This window comes from Rhea pennata, chromosome 3 (assembly GCF_028389875.1).
Source record: "Rhea pennata isolate bPtePen1 chromosome 3, bPtePen1.pri, whole genome shotgun sequence".
Classification (NCBI taxonomy): domain Eukaryota; kingdom Metazoa; phylum Chordata; class Aves; order Rheiformes; family Rheidae; genus Rhea; species Rhea pennata.
In genome coordinates this window covers 18067257-18088013 of record NC_084665.1, presented here as the reverse complement: position 1 = coordinate 18088013, position 20757 = coordinate 18067257, and the positions used below count along the sequence as shown (strand labels likewise).

The window sequence follows — 20757 nt, the reverse complement described above, 5'->3', positions numbered from 1 at the left end:
ATGTCCCCTGTGCTGCCTTTCGCCCCCACCCACACCATGCCATCTATGTGCATGGCACACCCTCAGGGATGGATGGGCAGTGGTTCGGTATTTCTTATCTGCTGCCTCCACTCTCAAACACAGGTTCCCGTTCGCTGAGGTGTTGAGGGTTTCTGTCCGCTGCACCAACTTGTTTCTGTTGGTATGCAAACAAACCCAAACCGAAGCAAAACATCTCATGGCTGTGCTTTTGAATGAAATGTCTCATTTCTGGTATTTGAAACATTGTTTCATTTTTAAATGACTCAGTTATTCTTTTTTAAACATGCAAACAAAACATGAAAACAAAACGTTTCATTTCAGGTCTGGCAGTGTGTTTGAACCAGCTGGGAGCATTTGATCACTTGTAGGATTTCTTTTGTTTGAAAAATGAGTTTTTCTTTTGTTCTCCATGAACTAAAAGCTGGTTTTATCCATCATTTTTTTCTGCACTGTAAGTAAAATTAAAAACCAGCCATTTGCATGGCTTCAATGAGGCAGCAAGAAAACGCCAAAAGCTGCACCTTGTTGTACTCTATATAACTGGTTAACATAACGTATGTTATGCTGGCTCCACTCTACTCTAGTCATAGCAGAGGGGCCTGGGTGAATCCCTGTTGCTGTAGCCTGGGACGTCGCAGCCTTAGTGTTACTCACTCAGACGAAACCCAGTGGTGGGATAGAGCCAGGCGATGGGAGCAGCTTCTGACAGATGCCACCTGGCTGCACCTTGTTCCCTAGCAGCCAGACTGGGAAATTAGTGAGACTCTGCTGAGAACCAGCCCTTTTAGCCAGATGATAGGAGCAGTGTGCACATGTTTATGGGTATGAACACATAATTACGAGATTACAGACAAATTGGGTAAGCTCTCAAAGACAAGTCACAAATATACAGTGATTTACAATTTATACTCAGCAATAACTTGGGCTACCCTTAAAGAGTGGGTACATCTGAGATGAAATGTGGTAGCTGTTTTTTAGGAAAAAATGAAGCGTGGTGCTGCCTGCGTCCTGATGAGAGCCTTGTCTTGCTCACAGGCAGGCTTTCGATCTCCCTTGTATGCTGTTCCTGGGGATAGCTCTCAGCTCTGCCTGGACACTGAGGCTGGCTCAAAACGGAGCAGGTGGTTTGGTGAATGGTTTTAACCAGTGGGTTGGGTAGCAGAAAATGTGCACTGCTTTCCTGCTGGTTTTTCCAATTTCACCCATTTAATCTTTAAGTGGGTGTCTGGCAATTTCCTGAGTGCCTCTCTCCTGCTTTGTCATGCAGCCACAGCTGTCACCAACAGGGATGACTAAGTGGAGCCCCTTCAAACAAAAAGGCAGTAGCTACCAGTAAGACACTACTCAGGAGAAGCCCTCACTTTGGGACCTGCTTCCCCCATTGGTCTGGAACGTCTCAGATCTGCTTGCTGGGGCAAATCCCACCCACCTCTCACAGCTTTTGCTGGGGGGGAACCTCTGTGGTATGTTCAGCACCTCAAGTGGCTGCTTCTGGCCTGGGAGGTGAGAGGAACCTATCGCCTTTATCCTCTGCTGCATGATGCAGGGAAAAAGAAGCTGCTGGATCCATAGAAATTCAGGCAATTTGGAAGCTTATTGAAATCAAGGCACAGATGGTAATAACTTTGTTTGTCATTGCAATTAATGGAATCAAAACATGAACACCACTTTGCTGCATCTCAGAGTAAACGAAGAACTACAATAACTTTGTCTTTAGCTGAAACCTTTAGAGGGAAACTTAGGAAGGCAGAATTAAGTGTTAACTAGTTGAAAAGATGCTTTTCAGAATAACTGCTTCAGGAGAGGTGTTTCAACTTTTCTCAAAGCTTCATCTTGAACTAGTAAGTCTTTAGCAGATAAAGTTACCAGTCTTGAATTTTAGATTGGCAATACAGAGATAATACAAAGTTAACTAACTGGGTGACCTGGATTGGGTATGTTTAAAGAAAAATTCCTCTCTTCTCTTAGACTAGTGTTTCAGTCTCCTCATAAAGGACAGAGGACAGCGCTCCAGGGAGCACTTTCAGACAAACAGAACTGTCCTGCTTAGTCTAAGAATTTGATGAAACATGAAGAAAAGCTTGTGGACGAGTGGATCCTCGGCAGAAATGAGAATGCAGGAGCTTCCCTGCAGGTAGCTAGCTGGAGTACACGGGGGCAGAGTGGGAAGGCCTAACGGGAGTGCGCCGACTGGGAAGGTGCAGTGGGAGTCATGAGGGAGATGGGGTGCTGTTCAGACCCACGCTCACATGACCAGGGAGGAAGGGGGCTGCAGATAACAGCGCTCACCATCCCGGTAAACTGGGGGAGGAGGGCTCACCTTTCCTTGATATTTTAATTTACGAAAGGGGAAATGAAGTTCCTAACCCGAGCAGTGGAATGGGAATTCTCCCCAGTGTGTCACAGGGCAGCCTGGTACATGCAGCACCTTCCAGCAACTCTGCTGCCTGAAAATCCTCTGCTTGCAACTCCTCTGCGTTTCTCAGGGACTTGCAGTACCTAGCCTGTGGCTTGCGTTGCCTCCAGGAGCAGTGCGATGTCTTGTACGAGCATAAGCAGAGTCCCAGCAGCATGGTCAAAGGGGGAGAAGTCAGGAGAGGGAGGGGGAGCGCATTGTACTTACTTGCAAGAATGACCATGTCCATCCCCCAAAATATACTCATAATCCAGCCAACCATCACAATTGCTGTAAGGATCTGAATGAGAGCAGCAGCGATGTTCAGCCAGAAGACACAACACATGTGCCTGTCAGGGAGGTCGGTCCGGGCGCCGCACAGCACGGTGAAAGCTGATACAAATGTCCCTATGGAGAGAGCAGCAATAAAACATCCAGTGAAAGCTGTGGCTTTCTGACAGATTCCTTCTTTTAGATACACTTTTCATAGCAACTGCTCCGGCTCTCACTGCAGTGCTGAAAACCTTGAAACACTGTCCAAGAGGCATGCACAGACTGCAGGACATGCTGAGGCCTTTGTGGACACCTAATGCTAAATCTGTAGTCTCAAGATCGCAAGAGCAGTCCACCTCCCACTGCTGAATGACATACTCTGCGAGGGTGCAGCTCTGGCACAAGGTCTCCTACTTTGCTTAGTCCTAGGAGCATGGAGAAAATTATACATTCTTGGATGAAAATGACTGTAGCAACCCAGAATATATGGGAAGTCAAGTCCTGAATCAATAGGAATTAAGCTGTAGCCTCGAAAGGTCCTAGCACCTTTAGCAACTCTGCATTATATTCTCAAAAGATAAAAATACATTTGCTGTTACAGACTACTCTGTGTGCCTTACAGAGAGAGACCTCATTGGCCACAGAGTCAATCTTGTCTTCCTAGAAGGCAACTTAACCCTGGCATTCCCCTTTCACAAAAGAGAGACAGGCAAAAATGGAGGCACAGCCGCATCTAACTTGACCACATTACTAACTATTGCAATTACATCACTATGTGTACTTGAAAACCAGGACAGAAAAAGCCTCTTCAGATTTCTGCCCCTTTCCCCCTGACCCCATGCAACAGTAACCATTTATGCACTGCAGACGGCTTACATGGGATCACTGCCTGTCTGTGGAAACACCAGGCTGCCTTTCTGCTGCCTCCTGGCTCTCTCTCCAAAATGGGGAGAATATTTACTTCACAGGAGAATGAAAAGAGAAAATTCTAGCGAGAATTAGTAAAAGTATTAGTGGCCCTGCAAAGCTGCATGTCTCTGACACGTCGCTATGAAAATAATCTGTTGTCAATTCACAAATATCGCTCTAGAAGGGGCATACACAAAAAAGAGGAGTGCTAATGAGGCACTACAGCTTCATATTAATCTTTCCTCAATTGCAAACTGTTATTTGAGAGCATATTTGGATCATGCAGAAAGGGCAAAGCCTGCTGTTGTTGGCCTGCTGCTGCAGCTCTCAGCTCCATGTGAACTAACCTTAGGAAGCTTGCAAACACCCTTAAAACATCATGAAACAATTCAGTCGAAGGATCTCATTGAGGTATGAAACTTAAAGCTGGGGGGAAAAAGCCCCACACTGATTCTTCCTGAATTTATCATGTTGGACAAGACTGATCATTTCTCACAGGTAACATCTCTTTTTCACAGACAGCTGAAAGCTGCAGCTCAGAGGAGCCTTGCCCTTGCCAAAACCAACCTGCTGAAATACATAGCACTGGTGAAGAGCAGAAGAAACTGTTTCTATCCCCTATAACATGCAAGCTATTGGTCAGGAGCTTCAATTATCTAAGTATGCATTTCAATACCTTGTCATTTTGAATTGTCTTTGGGTGGATTTTTTGTTTTTAATTTAAATACAACACGGCCAAGGAAGGTGCTAAACTGTAATACTACTGGGTAACCCAGTTCTGTGAAATGGGTGCCCTGGAGAACATTTTGAGCAGGACAGGGTGCAAGCAGCTGGGCTGTGAAGACCATGGCACAGCCATAGGTGGTCTGAACGCAGAGAAGCAGGAGCTCAGCCTGCGTTATGTGCTTTGTCCCAGTGCCAGCTGGCTGCATCACCAGCTCAGGGAGCAAATCCCACTACTCAGCTGGTACACATTTGTCACTCACTCCCAGGGCCTCAGGTTTGTTAGCCATGACAGCGGCCTTTCCATAAATGCAGTGCACATGCATAAAATGGGCACATGGCCTGAGTATGCTGTACAGACCTGGCCAAACCTAACCCCCAAGACTGTTACCTATAGTGAGTCAATGAGCCTAAAGGATGTTACGTCAGCCTGCCCACTGCTTTTCCAGATGGGCTGTCTTTTGCTCTGTGGCTTTGCTGTCTTCCATGTGGAATAACCTGAAGTCTCTCCCCACTTTTACCTACCTTTTTTCTCATTTACAGTTCATTCAAAAAAGAAGGAAAACCAGAGTATTAACCAATGCTTCCTGAAACTGTTCTCTACAAAATTATACTGCAGCACTCTCTGAGATTAAATATGGATTGAGGAAAGATCAGAAACTGGGTGTTTATGTTTTTCTGTCAGGATGCTAGATCTTGCCAAATGGAAATCAATGTCTGTATTTATTATGAAAATGAAAATGAAAGTCTTCTCTTCTTGCTTTACCTTTATTCCTCACAATTCAAAAAGGTTGGAATGAGCAATAATTCTTAAGATACAACTTAAAATCCTTCTAGTGAAGCTTTTAAGTGTTTTACATCATTAGAGTGAGGTGCATAATTAGCTAATTAATTCTTTGAACATAACAGTGACTGAAGTAATATCTAGTCCCATTCAAAACATAATAAAGCAAGTAAAAAAGTTAAATGTTCATGTCCAGCTAGAGAATTAATAATGAAACTGTGATTACAGTTTGGGATCCTTGGCTTCCAGTTTTGTGTTTAGGCCACTTTCCTGCTTATGGAAGCTAATATATTTTCTTTATTAGTTCTGATTAGCTAATATTTGGGAAGTTGTTGGCATTTTTAAAAACAAGAATTGAGACACATCAGAAAATATAAAATAGAAACATTTTTCCTCTAGTCAAGGTAACTTCCTTTTAGACCACAAGTATTTTGTCCACATTACACCAAAGGTAGAGAAAATGCCCTTCTCCAACTCTAGTTGCACTTTAAAGTGTTAAGTAGAAGAGAATTAAAAATATATTAGTCAAGGTAAAGGATTTCCCCTTAAGAAATTAGCTTAGCTATGTGTTTAAAAATATGGAAGAATTTGCATCTGGAAGCACATACTTGAAGAGAAGGAAAGAGGAAATCTGGATCTGCTGATACCTTGTGACTGCATCACAGTTAGGGCATCAAACCACTTAGCTTTGTGATTAGCAGTTAGATATTTGAATACTTACAGCATATAAATTATAAACTTGGTAAGCAAATTGCAACTGGAATTATGTTGTTCAATTATATCATCTGTGCAAAAAGATCTCATAGTGAATATAACCAGCAAACATAAACTACTAACATCAGAAGCAAATGTAAACTGAAAGTCCTTAGAGCCCTGTCAACATGACATGAGATAAATACTCTCAAATAAACGAAGAATTTCTTATATCTTGCCAATAAAATATACCCAAAACCTGGTAGAATCTGGGATTATTCTAAACCGTGAGTACATATGCTTAATTCTAATTCTTTTCTCAGCTTTGAAGAGGAGCTTATTCCACTGATAGTCATAGCTGAATTTATCCCACGGGCAGGTAACTCCAGGATTACTCAGAAATTGAGATGTGGGAAAAGGTTACAGAATAAGACATGGTTAAAAACAAGCAACTGACAAGTTAAGAGCTTCACTGTATCAGGAGAAATTTCAACAACAGGCACTGTGAATATTCACAGCAGCAGAAGATGGCAGATCCATGGATTGCTGGCTTTCTGGATCTTCTATGGAGTAGTGAATGAATGGTGACTTAATACTCTTACTATATCCCTCTTTGGGGATAGAAGGAGAAGTGGTGGAGAGAGGCTCTCATATGCCACAGAACCAACCTGTCAGTTCAGCCTGATAAGCCTCAGGGTCCATTGCAAACACCCGGCTGAGCCATACAAGCCATCTGGCACCATGAGCTAGCAAGTCCTGCAAGCAGGGCTGCCTCCAAGAGATCAGCGGGGAGCTAAAATTTTGCTTCCCTGGAGCAGCTGTGGGGCAGACTATGAAGGCAACATGCCCAGTGAGCCTGAGGGAAATCAGAAGACGAGGCTGCTAGCTTGGCTTGTCTCACCTTGGGCAGTGTCAGCCAGCCAGAAGCACCATGAGCAGCAACAGGCAAGGAAAGAAAGTCCCCGGGAGCCTGTGTTTGCTCTTGCTGTCCACAGAATTAGGGTATTTTTGGATTATACAAGTAAATATGGAAAGGCTTTGTTTTCAGCTGCTGAACAGGAAAGGGCAATGTTATCCCTAGGACAACACAGTGAAGGGAGATTCAAATTAGCTTTTTTGCCTTTCCTTTCCTCTCCTCTCTGTTCTATTCTCTCACTTTTACACAGGATAAACTCCTTTCTCCAATACGCTGTTTCCTGTATGCTAGTATCTGTGCAGCTAGTCTTCCCAAGAATATAACCTCTGGGTTCCTGGCTTTGCAGAGACTTTGAAATAGTATGAGAGGAATAGTTTTGTTGTTGGTGGTGGTGGTGGGGGGGGGTTGGGGGAGGCAGTTCTCCTCCTAGAGGAAAAACACACTTCAAAGGGAGCTCTCCTGGCTTACTATTGTTGAGGTCACTCGGTGGGCACAGAGGTAGATGTTAGGTCTAGTCTATGGCCTCTCTTGAGCACCATCTTCTGTGTGTTACTTGAACACTGCAATCATCACGTATCTCTTAAGCTGTGTGAGAGAAGCATTTATCTATTGCTTTTACAAGAAAGTCTATCCTGGACACTGTTGGAGGAACTGAAGCTGAACGTGGAATCTGGCAAGTTTCATGTGGAAGACCCAGCTGGCAGGCAAACTTCTGATTGCATCTTCCCAGAAAGAGCATGTGGGAGCCCAGCCAGAATTAGGGTACAAACTGGAAGATACAATGCCAAGGGCCAGAGGGTAAGTATAAGTAATTTGAGCACACCAGGCAACCTAGCGTGTTTCCCTGACTACCAGATTTCAAAAGCTTCACAACAGAAAGTTTCTATGCTGCAAGAAAATTATGCCTGACAAACTGCCCTGTTGCAGGTGGAGGAATGGCAGAAATCAAAATTACCATAATGAGGGGCAGCATGAACAGTTGCTACTGGTTATGCCTACACAAGCATGAAGAGGGAGCTAGGGAGAGGCTGAGAAATGCCTCTTCCCATAATCCCCAGAGTCATTTGAAGATGGTCTCCTATACCACCTGGGAGTAAATAAGAGAGCAGAATGGTGGCTATTCCTCTGCTTTCAGAGGGAAAAGTAGAACTATGCCATAACCTAGGAGCTGGGGCAAAGCTGCAGAAGGCATGAAACTAGGTAAGCCCAGACAAAGATGGGAAGGGAACTTAGGGTGTTTCTAGGGGCATGGAAAGCCATAGGATTGGTGCTAGGAGTTGCAGTTAATACTATTTTGTGGAAATGAGAAGTACTTCTATGGCTGTCTTGTATCAGGGGAGTGCCCTGTGTGGGGATATCTCATATGCCTTTGAGTTTTTGAAGTAAAATGAATATTAGCTGTTGTTAAACAGTGTTGACAGATATGTAAGGCAGGTAATATGGATTTATTGAAAATTCATGAGAGGTACTGGTACAACTGTGTGAACAACAAGAACTGTGGGGGAAAAGGGTTTCCTTGGTAGTGCAGTGTATGTACTATTTACTGGTTCAGTTAATCTGTGGGTCCTATGTAATGTGAATTCTTTATTAAACTCTAATTTGAGCTATAAGAAGCTGTGTTTTCAGTTGTGGAGGCCTCTTCTAGTCCTTGGTATCAACTGAAATGCTAAATTATAGTCCTTTGGGTTACAATGAGGGGAAAAGAACTACTAAAATGTGCTCAAAAAAAGAGCTAGAGTAGTGTCTTTTAAAGCCTAAACCATTCCCCTCCACTTACATGGGTAGAGCTGTGCTGCAAAGAAGATGCTATTAACAGCACAATAAAACAAAATTACAAAGCATTAAGGCTCTTACTTAAACTCTTTTAGATAAGAATCCTTTTATTCCAAGCTTATTGCAGGTCTCTGAACAGAAAAGGCCAGTCCAGAAAAGCATTTGATGTGCCATTTGTGTGTGAACTACTGTGGCTTTTGCAGTTTGCAAGTGTATAGCTCTTGCCAGGACTGCTAAGCATCTCTACCATGCCTCAGCCTCCTTTTCTTTTTCTCCTGTGGCTTCCTCCTAGAGCAGGCAGAAGGTGCCTGAGGTGAATTGCACTCTAGTTAGCAGCAAAAGCACAGGTGTGGCGGGCTGGAGGGCCTCCTCCTGTGGAAGTTAATGTTTCTCAAGATAAGCCATGTGTACATAAAATGGCGCTGCTTTTGCATGGAAAATTAGTTTTTTCTCATTTAATATTTTGGAAAAAGTTTAATATCTGAAAATGTAACCTTTTACTACAAATTTCAAAATACAGACTGCAACAAATTTTCACAAACTTCAAGACTAAAAATATACAACAAAAATCTTAAATTATATGACGGGGACTGCATGAAGATGAAGGGACTTATTACTGCTTTAATTATACACAGAACCATCTATCTTATTTTTATGCTGCAGTTCTGCAATGTTTTCAACATTTAAAAGCAACTGCTCCTAAACAGTTAAATCATAGTATAATTTGTTCCACTGCCAGATGTTCAATAATCATTTTGTGAGGTTTTTCCAATCCACTCCTGTACAATAGCCTACAGTTTAATTCTATTGACTTCACGCTTAAAATTAAGCATGTCCTTGAAGTACTTCAGGTTGGAGTACTCTAGCTGAACGGTGATGCACAGCCCCGGCTGTGTGATAGCATCCTTGGTGGCAGAGCAGACCTGTCAACTTCTTCCAGAACTCTGCCGCTAAGATTTTCTGCAGTCGTACCTGCCTGATATCCAGACTGATCCCTTATTCCCCTTTTTAAATAAAGATGTGGTGCCAGAACTGCCACTGATATTTTGTATCATGCTTTCCAATAGTTTGAAGTACTGGGGAGAATGTACAATTTCCCAAAAGGAAAGAAAAAGAAGTTTTGTTACTTAGAAGCAGGAAATAGAAAAGTTACAACAAACGATATTTACCATTTACAGCTTAATTACTGCTTAAGATAAGCCCTTCTAAACCAGAGGTTATCATATGGTTTTCCATCTTTCTAAGATACATGCCACAAGGAGATTTTTTTTAATCATTCTTCAGCTAACACTCCGGACAAGTCTCTGAACTTGTGACAGCAAACTCGCTTATTTCCAGCTTCTCCCTGAGATAATGCTAGTACCTCACCCACAGTGATCTTCCTTTCCTAATGTGTACTGGCTGTGATCTAGAGGACCTGGGAATCCCCAGCAGTCCAAGTCTCACTGTAGCTATTCAACATGTCTCTGCTGCTGATTGTGGTGGGACAGAGTGGTGCTTTGATGGATGTAAGCAAGTCATAATTCAGGTACAGCAAGTGGTCTAGGAGCAGCAGCTTGAGCTTTCCATGGACTCATCTGGCTTGTTTCTTGTCCACAACTAAACTGGCTTGGTTAAAACTAATATAGGTCCCCTGACAGAGCTCTGCAGTTTGTAAGGGAGATGTTTGCCATGAAGCAGGCAACAGGCTGTCTGCATATTATAGGGAACAGAGGCAGGGAGGCATCGTGATGTGGCCATTCTCCCACCATTCGCAAGCAGTACAGCTAGGGAAAGAATCCAAGATAGTGCAGCCTTGCTTCTGCTTGAGAGTCTCTTTTTGTTGTTGTTTGTTTTTTCCTAATGAAATGACAACAAATTTGTATCCTTATTAAGTATGTCTGCACTGAGAAAAATGATGCTATTGACTTCCAATTATGACGACAAACGTATGGGAAAATAAAAGGCATGATCATCATCTGTGGCTAGGGCACCTCACTATAAGCTCTTGTCTGTCCTAGGTGGGAACATTCCTGCTGCTCTGTATCTTTATCAGCAGTTTAACAGCTCTATTTCATGGCAACAATTTTACTTGCTGGTTTCTCTCTACTGGCTCCTGCCATACAGACCTTTTTCATGCAGTCTCCTATTAAACCTGTGCTTATCCCAGCTTTTGTTCCATCTTCCTCATTATGCCCCACCAGTGATGCAAGAAAATCAGACTATGTACTTGCACTGCCCTCCTAGTCTGAGGGAGTTTTCATCCTCCCCTAGCAGGAGCTCAGGATCCAAGTGACAGAGAAACCAAGGGGAGCGAACAACTTTCCACTAAAATACCTCATTTTTCAGACAAGCACCTCCAGAAATCAGTTTTTGCCTCCTATTTTCTTCCTGTATATCCAGAAACAAGCTTGAAGACATTGCATTTGATGCTACTGACACTGAAATAACATGGATGTGGCTTTTCATCCAAACTTTACAAATTTAGAAGCTTCAAGAACAAAGTATCTAGAGAGAGCCCCTCCCTACTTCAGAGTGGCCATGAAAGCCAGAGGTGAAAGAAAGCTTTTGGGTATTCTGGTACGTCCAGCTCCTACAGAGCCCTGGAAATAACTTTGGAAACTCTGGAACTGTGGATAACTGTGAAAAATAAGAAGAAAAATGCAATGAATTCTCCAAAGCTTTCACAAAGGTTCTAGCCAATTAGGCAGTGATGGACTTAACTTAATTCTGTACCATCTGTACTAAGGAAAGCTTTCTTGTCGGACACAAAGCATAAGGCAGATTTGTGTGGCACTTTACTTTCAACTTCTTTACCAGTATAAAGGTTCAAAATGGAACTGTTCAAAAGCAGCATTTTACTGTGTGAAGCCAGAGCAAATGCTCACATGTCTTCCTCCATCTCCTTTTGCACAGTTAAGATAAGTATTGGTAATCCCCCTTACAGGCTGCTCTGATTCAGCAGAAGGAAAGCAAGCAGCAGGCTAAGGGTAGTGTAAAGAGCTGTCTGCACATTCAGCCACGTAAGCACAGTTCAAGATGAGGTCTATAACAATGTTGTCTCCTCTTCTGTCTTTCTGATCGTTGTCTTGCCATTTAGCCCTTTGAAGCTACTTAACCACATTTGCTCTGCTTGTGGAGGAGTAGATTAAATACTTCCCAGATTCACTAAGCAGTGCATCTGAGCTTGCTGTGATACCCTGGAGTCCTTAACTCTGAAGACAAATTATGTTAAGTAGGGACTACCTAGACATAAGACAAAATTAATCTCATTAGGCGGTTAGATGGGGACACAGAGCTACAGACTTTTGCTACAGACCAAGATAGCTGAAATGGAACTGTAATAAAGTTAGTGCACCAGCCTCCAAAATTACTGCAAAATAAAAATTACCTTTTAAGCACTAGTGTAAAAGAAAACTGTGAGATAGATGTTCAGAGATTTGAAATGATCAGTGTACAGGAGGTGAGCAAAAAGACACTTTTATTCAGAATTGTCTCAGAAAATTTATTCTGAAGTGTCTCAGACAAAGAGAGGACATGCTAGAATTGCAGCCCCTAGCATAGAGGTGTGTTATGTGTGTTATGAGGTACGGAATACCATCTGGGAGACCAGAACTCAGTCCTGGCTTTGCTGCAGGCTCAGTAAATAATTCTGAATCTGTAGCTCTATTCTGGTAATGTCAGAGTAAGATAAATAAGATGTTAACACCAATACTTTTCATATTTCTTCTATTTAGATGGTCCTTATCCAAGGAAATCTACTCTTTCATGTACCTAAAACAATGGGACACTGATCTCTGCAATTCTATTCAGTGCTGTTCTAAGTTAGCTAAAGACCAGTTCTCCCTTTTGTATGACACTTTTCACAAGAGCATTATTATCTCTTAGATGGAAGGTAAAGCCACTGCAAAATTGCTCTTTTGATCATATACACCATATTTGAAATACAATATAAAGCATCATTTCCTACATAAGTTTGGCTTTGATACCTTCAAATGATTCAGACAGATAATGCACAAATCTCGTATCATGACTGTTTACCTGATTAAGAATATAGACAAAGGTAGGGAAAATTTTCTGATGCCTAACTAATAGTTATTGGTTATGCACTTAATAGTTATTTAAACACAGATGTGTAGAACGTTTCCTAAGCTAACATCCTTGAACAATAGATTTGAACACAGCCAATTTTGTAAATTAGAAAGCAGGGTGTGATGAGGAGGACAAAGATCTGTACAAACAGCCACTAGTGTGAAGGGCTAACATGCAACTGTAAAGGTGAGGTGCACAGCCCAAGCAAGCCCTATATGCATAACCTACTGCCTACAGTTTGGCTCCTAAGGGAAAGGCAGTGAGAGGATCTGGAGTGTGTTCTCTTCTGGCTCCCTGTGCTAAGTCCCAATAGGCAGCTCCTAGCAGACCAACAAAAGCTGGTCTTCGTTGGCAGCCAGAGAAAATAATTGTGGTACCTGATGCTTGGTGCTACCCCAATGGAAATTGCATGAATAGAGGAGACGGAGCAAATCATGACTTCACAGGCTCTGTGAATATCAGTACGAACCAAGACAAGGGAGTTCAGCCCAGTGTAAACACAGCTAGGGCAGTTTTCTAAAAGGAAGATTTGTTATTTGGTCTGAGAAAATGTGGAGACTATGTAGGCTAATGCACTGTATCTGCATAAGCAGGTATTTTATCAGCACTCTGACATTCTGGTCCTGAGCAACCTGCTGTGGTTTAAACCACTTTGAAGAAGGGAGTTGGACTAGACGACCTCCAGAGGTCTCTTCCAACTCAGCTATTCTGTATTTCAGTAATTTTTAATTATACTAGGTTTAGCTGATATAAATAGAGGTTGAATAATGGAACACCTAAGAGGAACTCTCAAATCTTTCGAGGCTTTGCTGTTTTAAAAACTTAAAAGTAAACATTTGATAAAGACATGTCTGTTTAATCTCTTTCTCTGTCTTCCTTGTCTCAGTTTCTTTATTTAGGGACCAGCAAATGATTCCCTCTCCCTAACATAGCCATTTCAAACTATCTCAGTTTAATTTCTCAAAGCCGTGTCCTCTTGCCACTATACCGCTGACAGCTCTTGAACACAGGGCACTTCATACTTTTGAATTTATTTTTGAAGAGCTGTTCTGACTCTTAAACATCAGGTGCAGTTACGCTCACAGGAATCAGTGCACCTGAGCAAAAAGCATGCTTGAAAGTGCTGATCATGCCATGATACGTGAACTTTAGGTAAACAGACATCATCCTTCAATGTTGCCCCCTTCACTGTACACACAGTCATATCAAAACACTCAGGCAACATCTAAGGGGAGTTGCTTTAAAAGCAAAAGTAATATAGACTTGACTAGCGCAAAGTTTTTATCCCTCCTTCCGTTTCTGCAATGCCTCGTCTATCTCTTCTGTCTGAAAGCCAAGCTAAAGGAAACAACATTCCTTAATTGAGCAGGTCAGAAAAAATAGATGGAAACCCTGTTGTGTTCAGGAGCCAGATTATCTGCAAATAGTGACTCTCTCATCCAGCCAAGGTGCATTAAGAAAGGCCTAGGCCTTGGCAGAGCTATGTAAGCATGCTTGTGGGATCTTATATTTATCTTTTCTAAAGATGGCCAACAAATAGAATAATTCATCTGAATACCCCCAGCACATCACTGTCTCTAGGAATTTTTGCATTTCCAGTTTGCATGAAACTGTATCTGGTTTGCCCTTATTTCCACTATAGGAGAGATTTTTACTTTACAAAATATTTTCCAGTATCAATCATTCAGCTACAGGTAGGCATTATATAAAAATACGTACATATTTGTTTGTAGATATGACAAAGCACTGAATTCCCAACACTGCAATCTAGCAAGTAATTATTCTGAGTGAAATATGAAAAGTAATACCTCTATTACACAGTAATTCAAGGACACCTTCAGAGGTTAGAGAATATTTGTATGGGGTGAGATGTACTGGGGAAAATTATAAGATAACAATAACTTGGAAATTAGCATAGTTTCAAGCCATCTGTGATTCCTTTCTGCACTTCTCATGTTGAATAAGTTATAGTGAGTTTAGGGACAATGGGGAAATGATTCAACTCTCCTGTGCAAGGCTGCCAGAAGCCTTCACCTCCATTTTTCCCTTTAACATTTAGGCAAGGTTCTTTTTAATGTCCTTTCCTTTCTGATTGAGAATACACCAGACTGGGGCAGGGGACAAATCCTGAAACTCAGCACTGACACTGCAACACAAGAATCAACCTAAACAAAATTTTTTTTGTCTGCTTCTGAACTTCTTTCCATTTGGCAAAAGAGAATTCACTACAGTCTTCTCCCACTGGGCTTCCCAGCATGGTTTCTAAAACAGGGCTGTTTTCCAGGGGGCACCTGTCCTACCATGGAAGGGGAATAACAGTTGGTGCACCAGCCAGGACTGCTCTTGCTTTGTCTTCTCGAGGACAGGTTCCGCACTGCGTCTCTCAAGTGCCTGTCAGGCTCTGAGCAGCTCAGAAAACTTAGTACCACCCAGCCCCTTGAGGACTGCCATTTGCATCCTGCATGCTCCCTTCAGCTGAGGGCTCCAGAGGGAACAGGAAGGAAGGCATCTGGTTGCAAAGGCAGGCTAGGCGCACAGGGAACGAGCTTCTTGACAGGGAAACCTCAGCTCAGGGACTATGCACCTAGCCTTTATTCATTACTCTGTTGATGCTCTTTTCCTATTGCCAACAAAATATATCTATATTGGTCCCACATTCACCTTTGACAAATTCATTGACTGCTACAGTTACACTGGGGATTAATTTGCCTCATCAGGTCAAACCTGATCTTGGCAGAGATTCAGAAGTGCAAACAGCAGAAAGACAGTGTCTTTAAATAACAGTCTACAGCAAACAGATTATGCGCCTGCTACTTTGTGTGAGGTTGAATCCAGTCCAGGCATGAACTTGAACAGGGGAATGCACCCATGATTTAAGCAGAATTAAAACTTGAAGAAAATTGTTCCTATAAACATACATACCATACATGTAAGAAGTGCCAAATTCACCACTTTTATAACTTTTTAACAAGTTTGTGGTGCTGTACTAGGGACAGACTCTGCTCAGCGTGGCAGCCAGTGTCACTCTCCTTGCCCTGTATCTGAGCAGGACCATGGCACTCAACGAACCTAGCAGATTCTCTAGGCTCATTTTGTGCCTGGAAATTTTACAGTTGAGAGGTCTCCTGTAACCCTGTAGTTTTTAATAACTGTCTGTTTTCTGAGGCTTGTTTCTGGCATGGATTCACTGTATTCACATTCAGTCTGTGGTACTGCATAGCTGAAACTAAGATGAGAACCATACTTCACCCCAGCTGCTGAAAATAACCTGTTGTAATTCTTGTTACCTCAAGAGTTGTGTCAGTGTTGCAGCTCCACTTTTTTCTCTAGCTATCACCTTCCTCCCTGCTCTCCTGCTCTAAATGGAGCAGTATTACCTCAATTTTCTCTTTTTTCCAAATGAGGCTTCTGTGCCCTCCATGAAACCAGGACCACCTGGTGATACCTGTGGTATCACCACAGGTGATACCACCTACATTGTTCTTGCTCTGGAGTCTGTTAAGGGCTTTCTGCTCTTTGACATTTTGCCATTTGCCTTTCTTCTCTCTCCCACTTGTGTCATTGATATCTCTCACACTAAATTATTATCTTTTCCTATTGCACACAGGCACAGACTGACCATTCCCCTCCTGTGACTTTCTGTTCCCTGTATACCATGTCTTCAGTAGACCTCATCCATTTGCAAGCCTCTAAGTGCCATTTCCATCTCTCTGCCAGTAACTCCAAGTCCTACATATCTACAGGACACTTCTGCCATGTCTTGCCCAGTCTTTCTCGTATCTCTGCTCAAACATCCTTTTGTTTCAAATTGAAGATGGCAAAAACAAACTCCATTTCCCTACGTGGTGAATGTTTTTCACAGATGACACCATCACAAACCTTCTCATCAGTCAGGTTCACAAGTGAAGAGTAGAGGAGGAGAATTATAACTTTCTCCCTTTCCTTTTCCTACTCATTCAGGTCATCCCAGTTCCTTTTTCTCTTGTGCATTAACAAGCTCAATCTTTACCTTTCATTACATTCACTTCAATCACAATAGCCCATCCTCAGTCACAGTTCTCCTTCGCACCGTACACACTGTATCAAATGCCTGCCAGTTTTGGAGCTGATGAACATCTGTTGCTGTTATCATTTATATATCCTGGAACATAAAAACCCGTATACCTGAATTAGGGCTCTGTGGTAGTTCCTGTGTGACATGATGTAACTTGTTGCTACAATTGATTTCTGTAGTTAACCTATGTTTCTGCCCCCAGATCTCACTGAGGTTAGTGACAGCTGCTGTATCAGGAATTTACATAGGGTAAACCACTCCAATCACTGTTATGTGAGCTCTGAGATTAAAACTGAGTTTTCTTATTCATGTAGCTATCTGCAGTTCTAACAACAGTGGGAAATGACAAGAAGGCTATACTCTCTCCTGCCAAAAGTCAGTCAGTACTGGCAGAAAGGTAACTTTCACTAATACTGACTGTGGAAAGTCTGTGCTTTCTTCATGCTTAAAGCATCAAGTATTGTGTGCTGTCTGAAAGTGGACCACTGATACATTGCTTTGTATCATGATATTTTCTTCCGACTCAGAATTCCTCTTTTATTCTAATTCCTACAAGTGTCTATATTTCTGCCATGATTATTGCATACATTTAAGCATTAAATTACCTCAAATTTCTAACTAAAATAATTCCCTTTTCTTCTTTTTTTGGTAATAAGAATGTGTCACTTTTCCATCATATTTTACAAAAAAAGATTTCTTGCACAGTATTATACAAAAGCAACAATCTGACACATTAGAGCTATTCTTTCATCTTTTATTGTGCCTGCAATGAAGAAATAAGCAAGTATTTTTGTCTGACTGTGCTACACAGAACAATCTGATAGCAGACGCCTGTTATTGTCATTCAAAGGAACATTTGTTTAACCAGATGCAGTCATGAAAATTTACCTGAAATTTTACAATTAGTATTTTTCTAGAGCAAAATGCCTGTTCCATGCAAAATCCAGAGATGACAGTGCAATTAGGACTACATCACAAAGCAGCTGCATCTTACTAAACTTTTCTTGGAGACAGATTATGTTGGACAACATCCTGAGATACCAGAGCCATTCATAATAAATGACATGACTGTATCTCAGACACAAGGGTGATTAGGACAATGCAATAATCTAAGCAGAAGATGCTGCTATAGGATCCCAAGTCTCTACATTGTGTATTCCACAAATAAAGGCAGTAGAAAGTTGGCACAAAGGACAGCAGGGCCAAAGGAAAATTTAGGAATCATAGATCAAACCTATTCTGTTAGCTGCTTCTGAGGATCATATAGCTCACCTTAGTTCTCATCCAAAAAATACATGCATTGAAGAGGAACTTCTCCACACAGTAAAAGCACTGAGTGCTTTTTTCTGGGAGCTGAGCAAAATCAGAATAATGTGCTGGCCTGTGGTTGTTTTATATAGCGTAGGTGGAGTAAAGCAGCCTAAATGCATGATTCATGAAGGATCACTAAGCACAGAGTGAGCTTTAAGCTGCAGAGCTTTCATGACACTTCCTATTCTATTCCCCTACAAGAAACTGGAGACAGTCTAAGACTTTTAGAAATCTTTGTATTTACCTCTGGAACTTGCTGTATATTCTTCTGAACTATTCCAGGAAGGTTCCAAGTAACTAACACTCAGAGTACTCTGCCCTCTCCAGAACATCCTCAAAACCCACCTGTTCTTTGACCTTGGGTGCCTGTAGGCAAATGGGAGCTGTCATCAGGATTATATTTGGTCTTTTGGCTGAATGCGTGGAAACTGGAACAACATGGGGGCCATGGTAAAGTGCTTTGCACAAAGCCTATCAGGCCCTGCATGCTATACCCAAGAGGTGGAATGGGTGGCAGCAGAATTCCCAAGCTGGCATGTGTGCTAGTAGCTTTGGTTCACATGGAATCAACTTTTTTTGGCCATCGGATAAAAAGAGACTAGATTTGGGTAGGTTGAGAGCAGGAAGAGGACTGGAAAGAGTAAGACAGTGTGATCAACTCTCTTCACTACTAATCAAACTAACACTCATCAAAATACACGTGGGAGGAAGGTCAAAAAAAGACTATTAAAATATAGGGATGCAATTGCAATTGGTGGGCTAGGAAGTCCCTAAATCACAGAATATCATAAGGAAGAAAGGACTATTGGCAGAAGGTGCCTGCACTTTTGCTGGCTGTACAAACCACAGTCTGTCCAGTGCTGTGGGAAAGTTCGGTCTTTTTACTATCTGAATGGCAAATGATAGAGCACTGACAAAGCTTGGATTAGGCACCTGATCCATGTGTAACATCACATCTCCAGATCTGGGATTAAGGCAACACGAGTCTATTGGAAAAGTGCCTTTTATTTTTCCAGTTAGTGAAGATTAACAGCTGAGCCAAACTACTCAGCAAGGGAGAGAACATGAACATAGTTCTTATCCTTCTCAAACGTCTGGCTCTAAACTATTTATAATACTTTGGTATTTTCTAACATATGCAAATAACTCTGCAGATATTCTTCTACTCATATGGTTTTGAACATACTGTCACTTCTCTCTTAACTTACTTGCTGACCAACTGCTGCAAAACTTCTAGTTTTCTTCATCTTCAGGACTTCATAAATACTAATGATGCCTTATTACATTTGTGTAGATATGTAGTCTAGTGTTCTCCTATTGAACATGAGGGAGGCAGAGAAGTTAAACCACAGACTTTTAAAGACATTTAAGCACCTAAATTCTGCTGATATCAAGGAACTCCAGTATAAATCATGCCCAAGGCCACAGTGAAACATCTGTGAAGTAAAGTTAAGCTGGGAGGAGTGGCTGATACACCTGAGGGCTGTGCTGCCATTCAGAGAAACCTGGACGGGCTGGAGAGCTGGGTGGAGAGGAACCTCATGAGGTTCAACAAGGGCAAGTGCAGAGTCCTGCACCTAGGGAGAAATAACCCTAGGCACCAGTACAAGCTGGGGTCTGACCTTCTGGAAAGCAGCTCTGCAGAAAAGGACCTGGGAGTGCTGGTGGATGACAGATTGACCATGAGCCAGCAATGTGCCCTTGTGGTCAAGAAGGCCAATGGTATCCTGGGGTGCATTGGGAAGAGTGTTGCCAGCAGGTCGAGGGAGGTGATCCTGCCCCTCTGCTCAGCCCTGGGGAGGCCTCATCTCGAGTACTGCATCCAGTTTTGGGCTCCCCACTACAAGAGAGACATGGAGCTGTTGGAGAGAGTCCAGCAGAGGGCTACAAAGATGATTAGAGGACTGGAGCATCGGCCTTATGAGGAAAGGCTGCAAGAGCTGGGCCTCTTCAGCCTGGGGAAGAGAAGACTGAGAGGGGATCTTATCAAGGTGTACAAGTACCTGAAGGGAGGGTGTCAAGGGGACAGGGACAAGCTCTTTTCAGTTGTCCCATGTGACAGGACAAGAGGCAATGGGCAGAAATTGAACCATAGGCAGTTCTGCCTGACCGTGAGGGGGAATTTCTTCCCTGTGAGAGTGACAGAGCACTGGCACAGGTTGCCCAGAGAGGTTGTGGAGTCTTCTACTCTGCAGATCTTCAAGGCCCGCCTGGATGCAACCCTGTCTAATATGCTCTAGGTGACCCTGCTGAGCGGGGAGGTTGGACTAGACGATCTCCAGAGGTCCCTTCCAACCTTACTTATTCTATGATTCTATGATTCTAAAGGATAAAATTCGAGCTTTCTTAGTTTAGCCTTGCTACCCTCTGAGGCTTTTTGCTATAAGTGAAACAGATTAGGATTAGGAGCTTCCTCCTCATAAAAAATATACCAGAATATACCACAGAGTATTAAAGAAAGCCATATTTACCTGAAAAGCCTCTTTTCTGTGCTCTCTTAGCATATTTTCTTGTTTAAACAGCATTAATTGTGTGCTGGGTGCTTTGTGACTGAGGAAAGCAGAACTGGTGCTTATGCTGTGCAACTGTATAAGGACTTGTAGGCTGAAGAGGATCAGCTGCCAGGCAATGAGTCTCTTTTTAGTAGAGGTTACAAACCCTTAGCAGAGTCAACAGAAGGGAACATGTATCTGTGCCACAGCAGATTCAGTGCAAAGTCTTCGCAGCTTGTGCTTTGCTTAGTTTAAACATGGGTTTGCAATGAAGTACTAGTTGATGTTTTCCCCCACCATCTCTGCTGTGATGTGGTGTCATCCCCAGCTAGGGCATGGAAC

At 42.4% G+C, this 20757-nt stretch overlaps 1 protein-coding gene across 3 annotated transcripts in view; it reads right to left on the bottom strand.

Annotated features, from left to right (window-relative positions):
• STUM (stum, mechanosensory transduction mediator homolog) overlaps positions 1-20757 on the bottom strand; it is a 49352-nt gene that overhangs the window by 13530 nt on the left and 15065 nt on the right. For all 3 annotated transcript variants that reach the window (XM_062571720.1, XM_062571721.1, XM_062571719.1), the window contains exon 2: positions 2645-2824. In XM_062571720.1, the coding sequence (XP_062427704.1) occupies positions 2645-2824 (180 nt within the window). The remainder of the gene's footprint in view (positions 1-2644; positions 2825-20757) is intronic.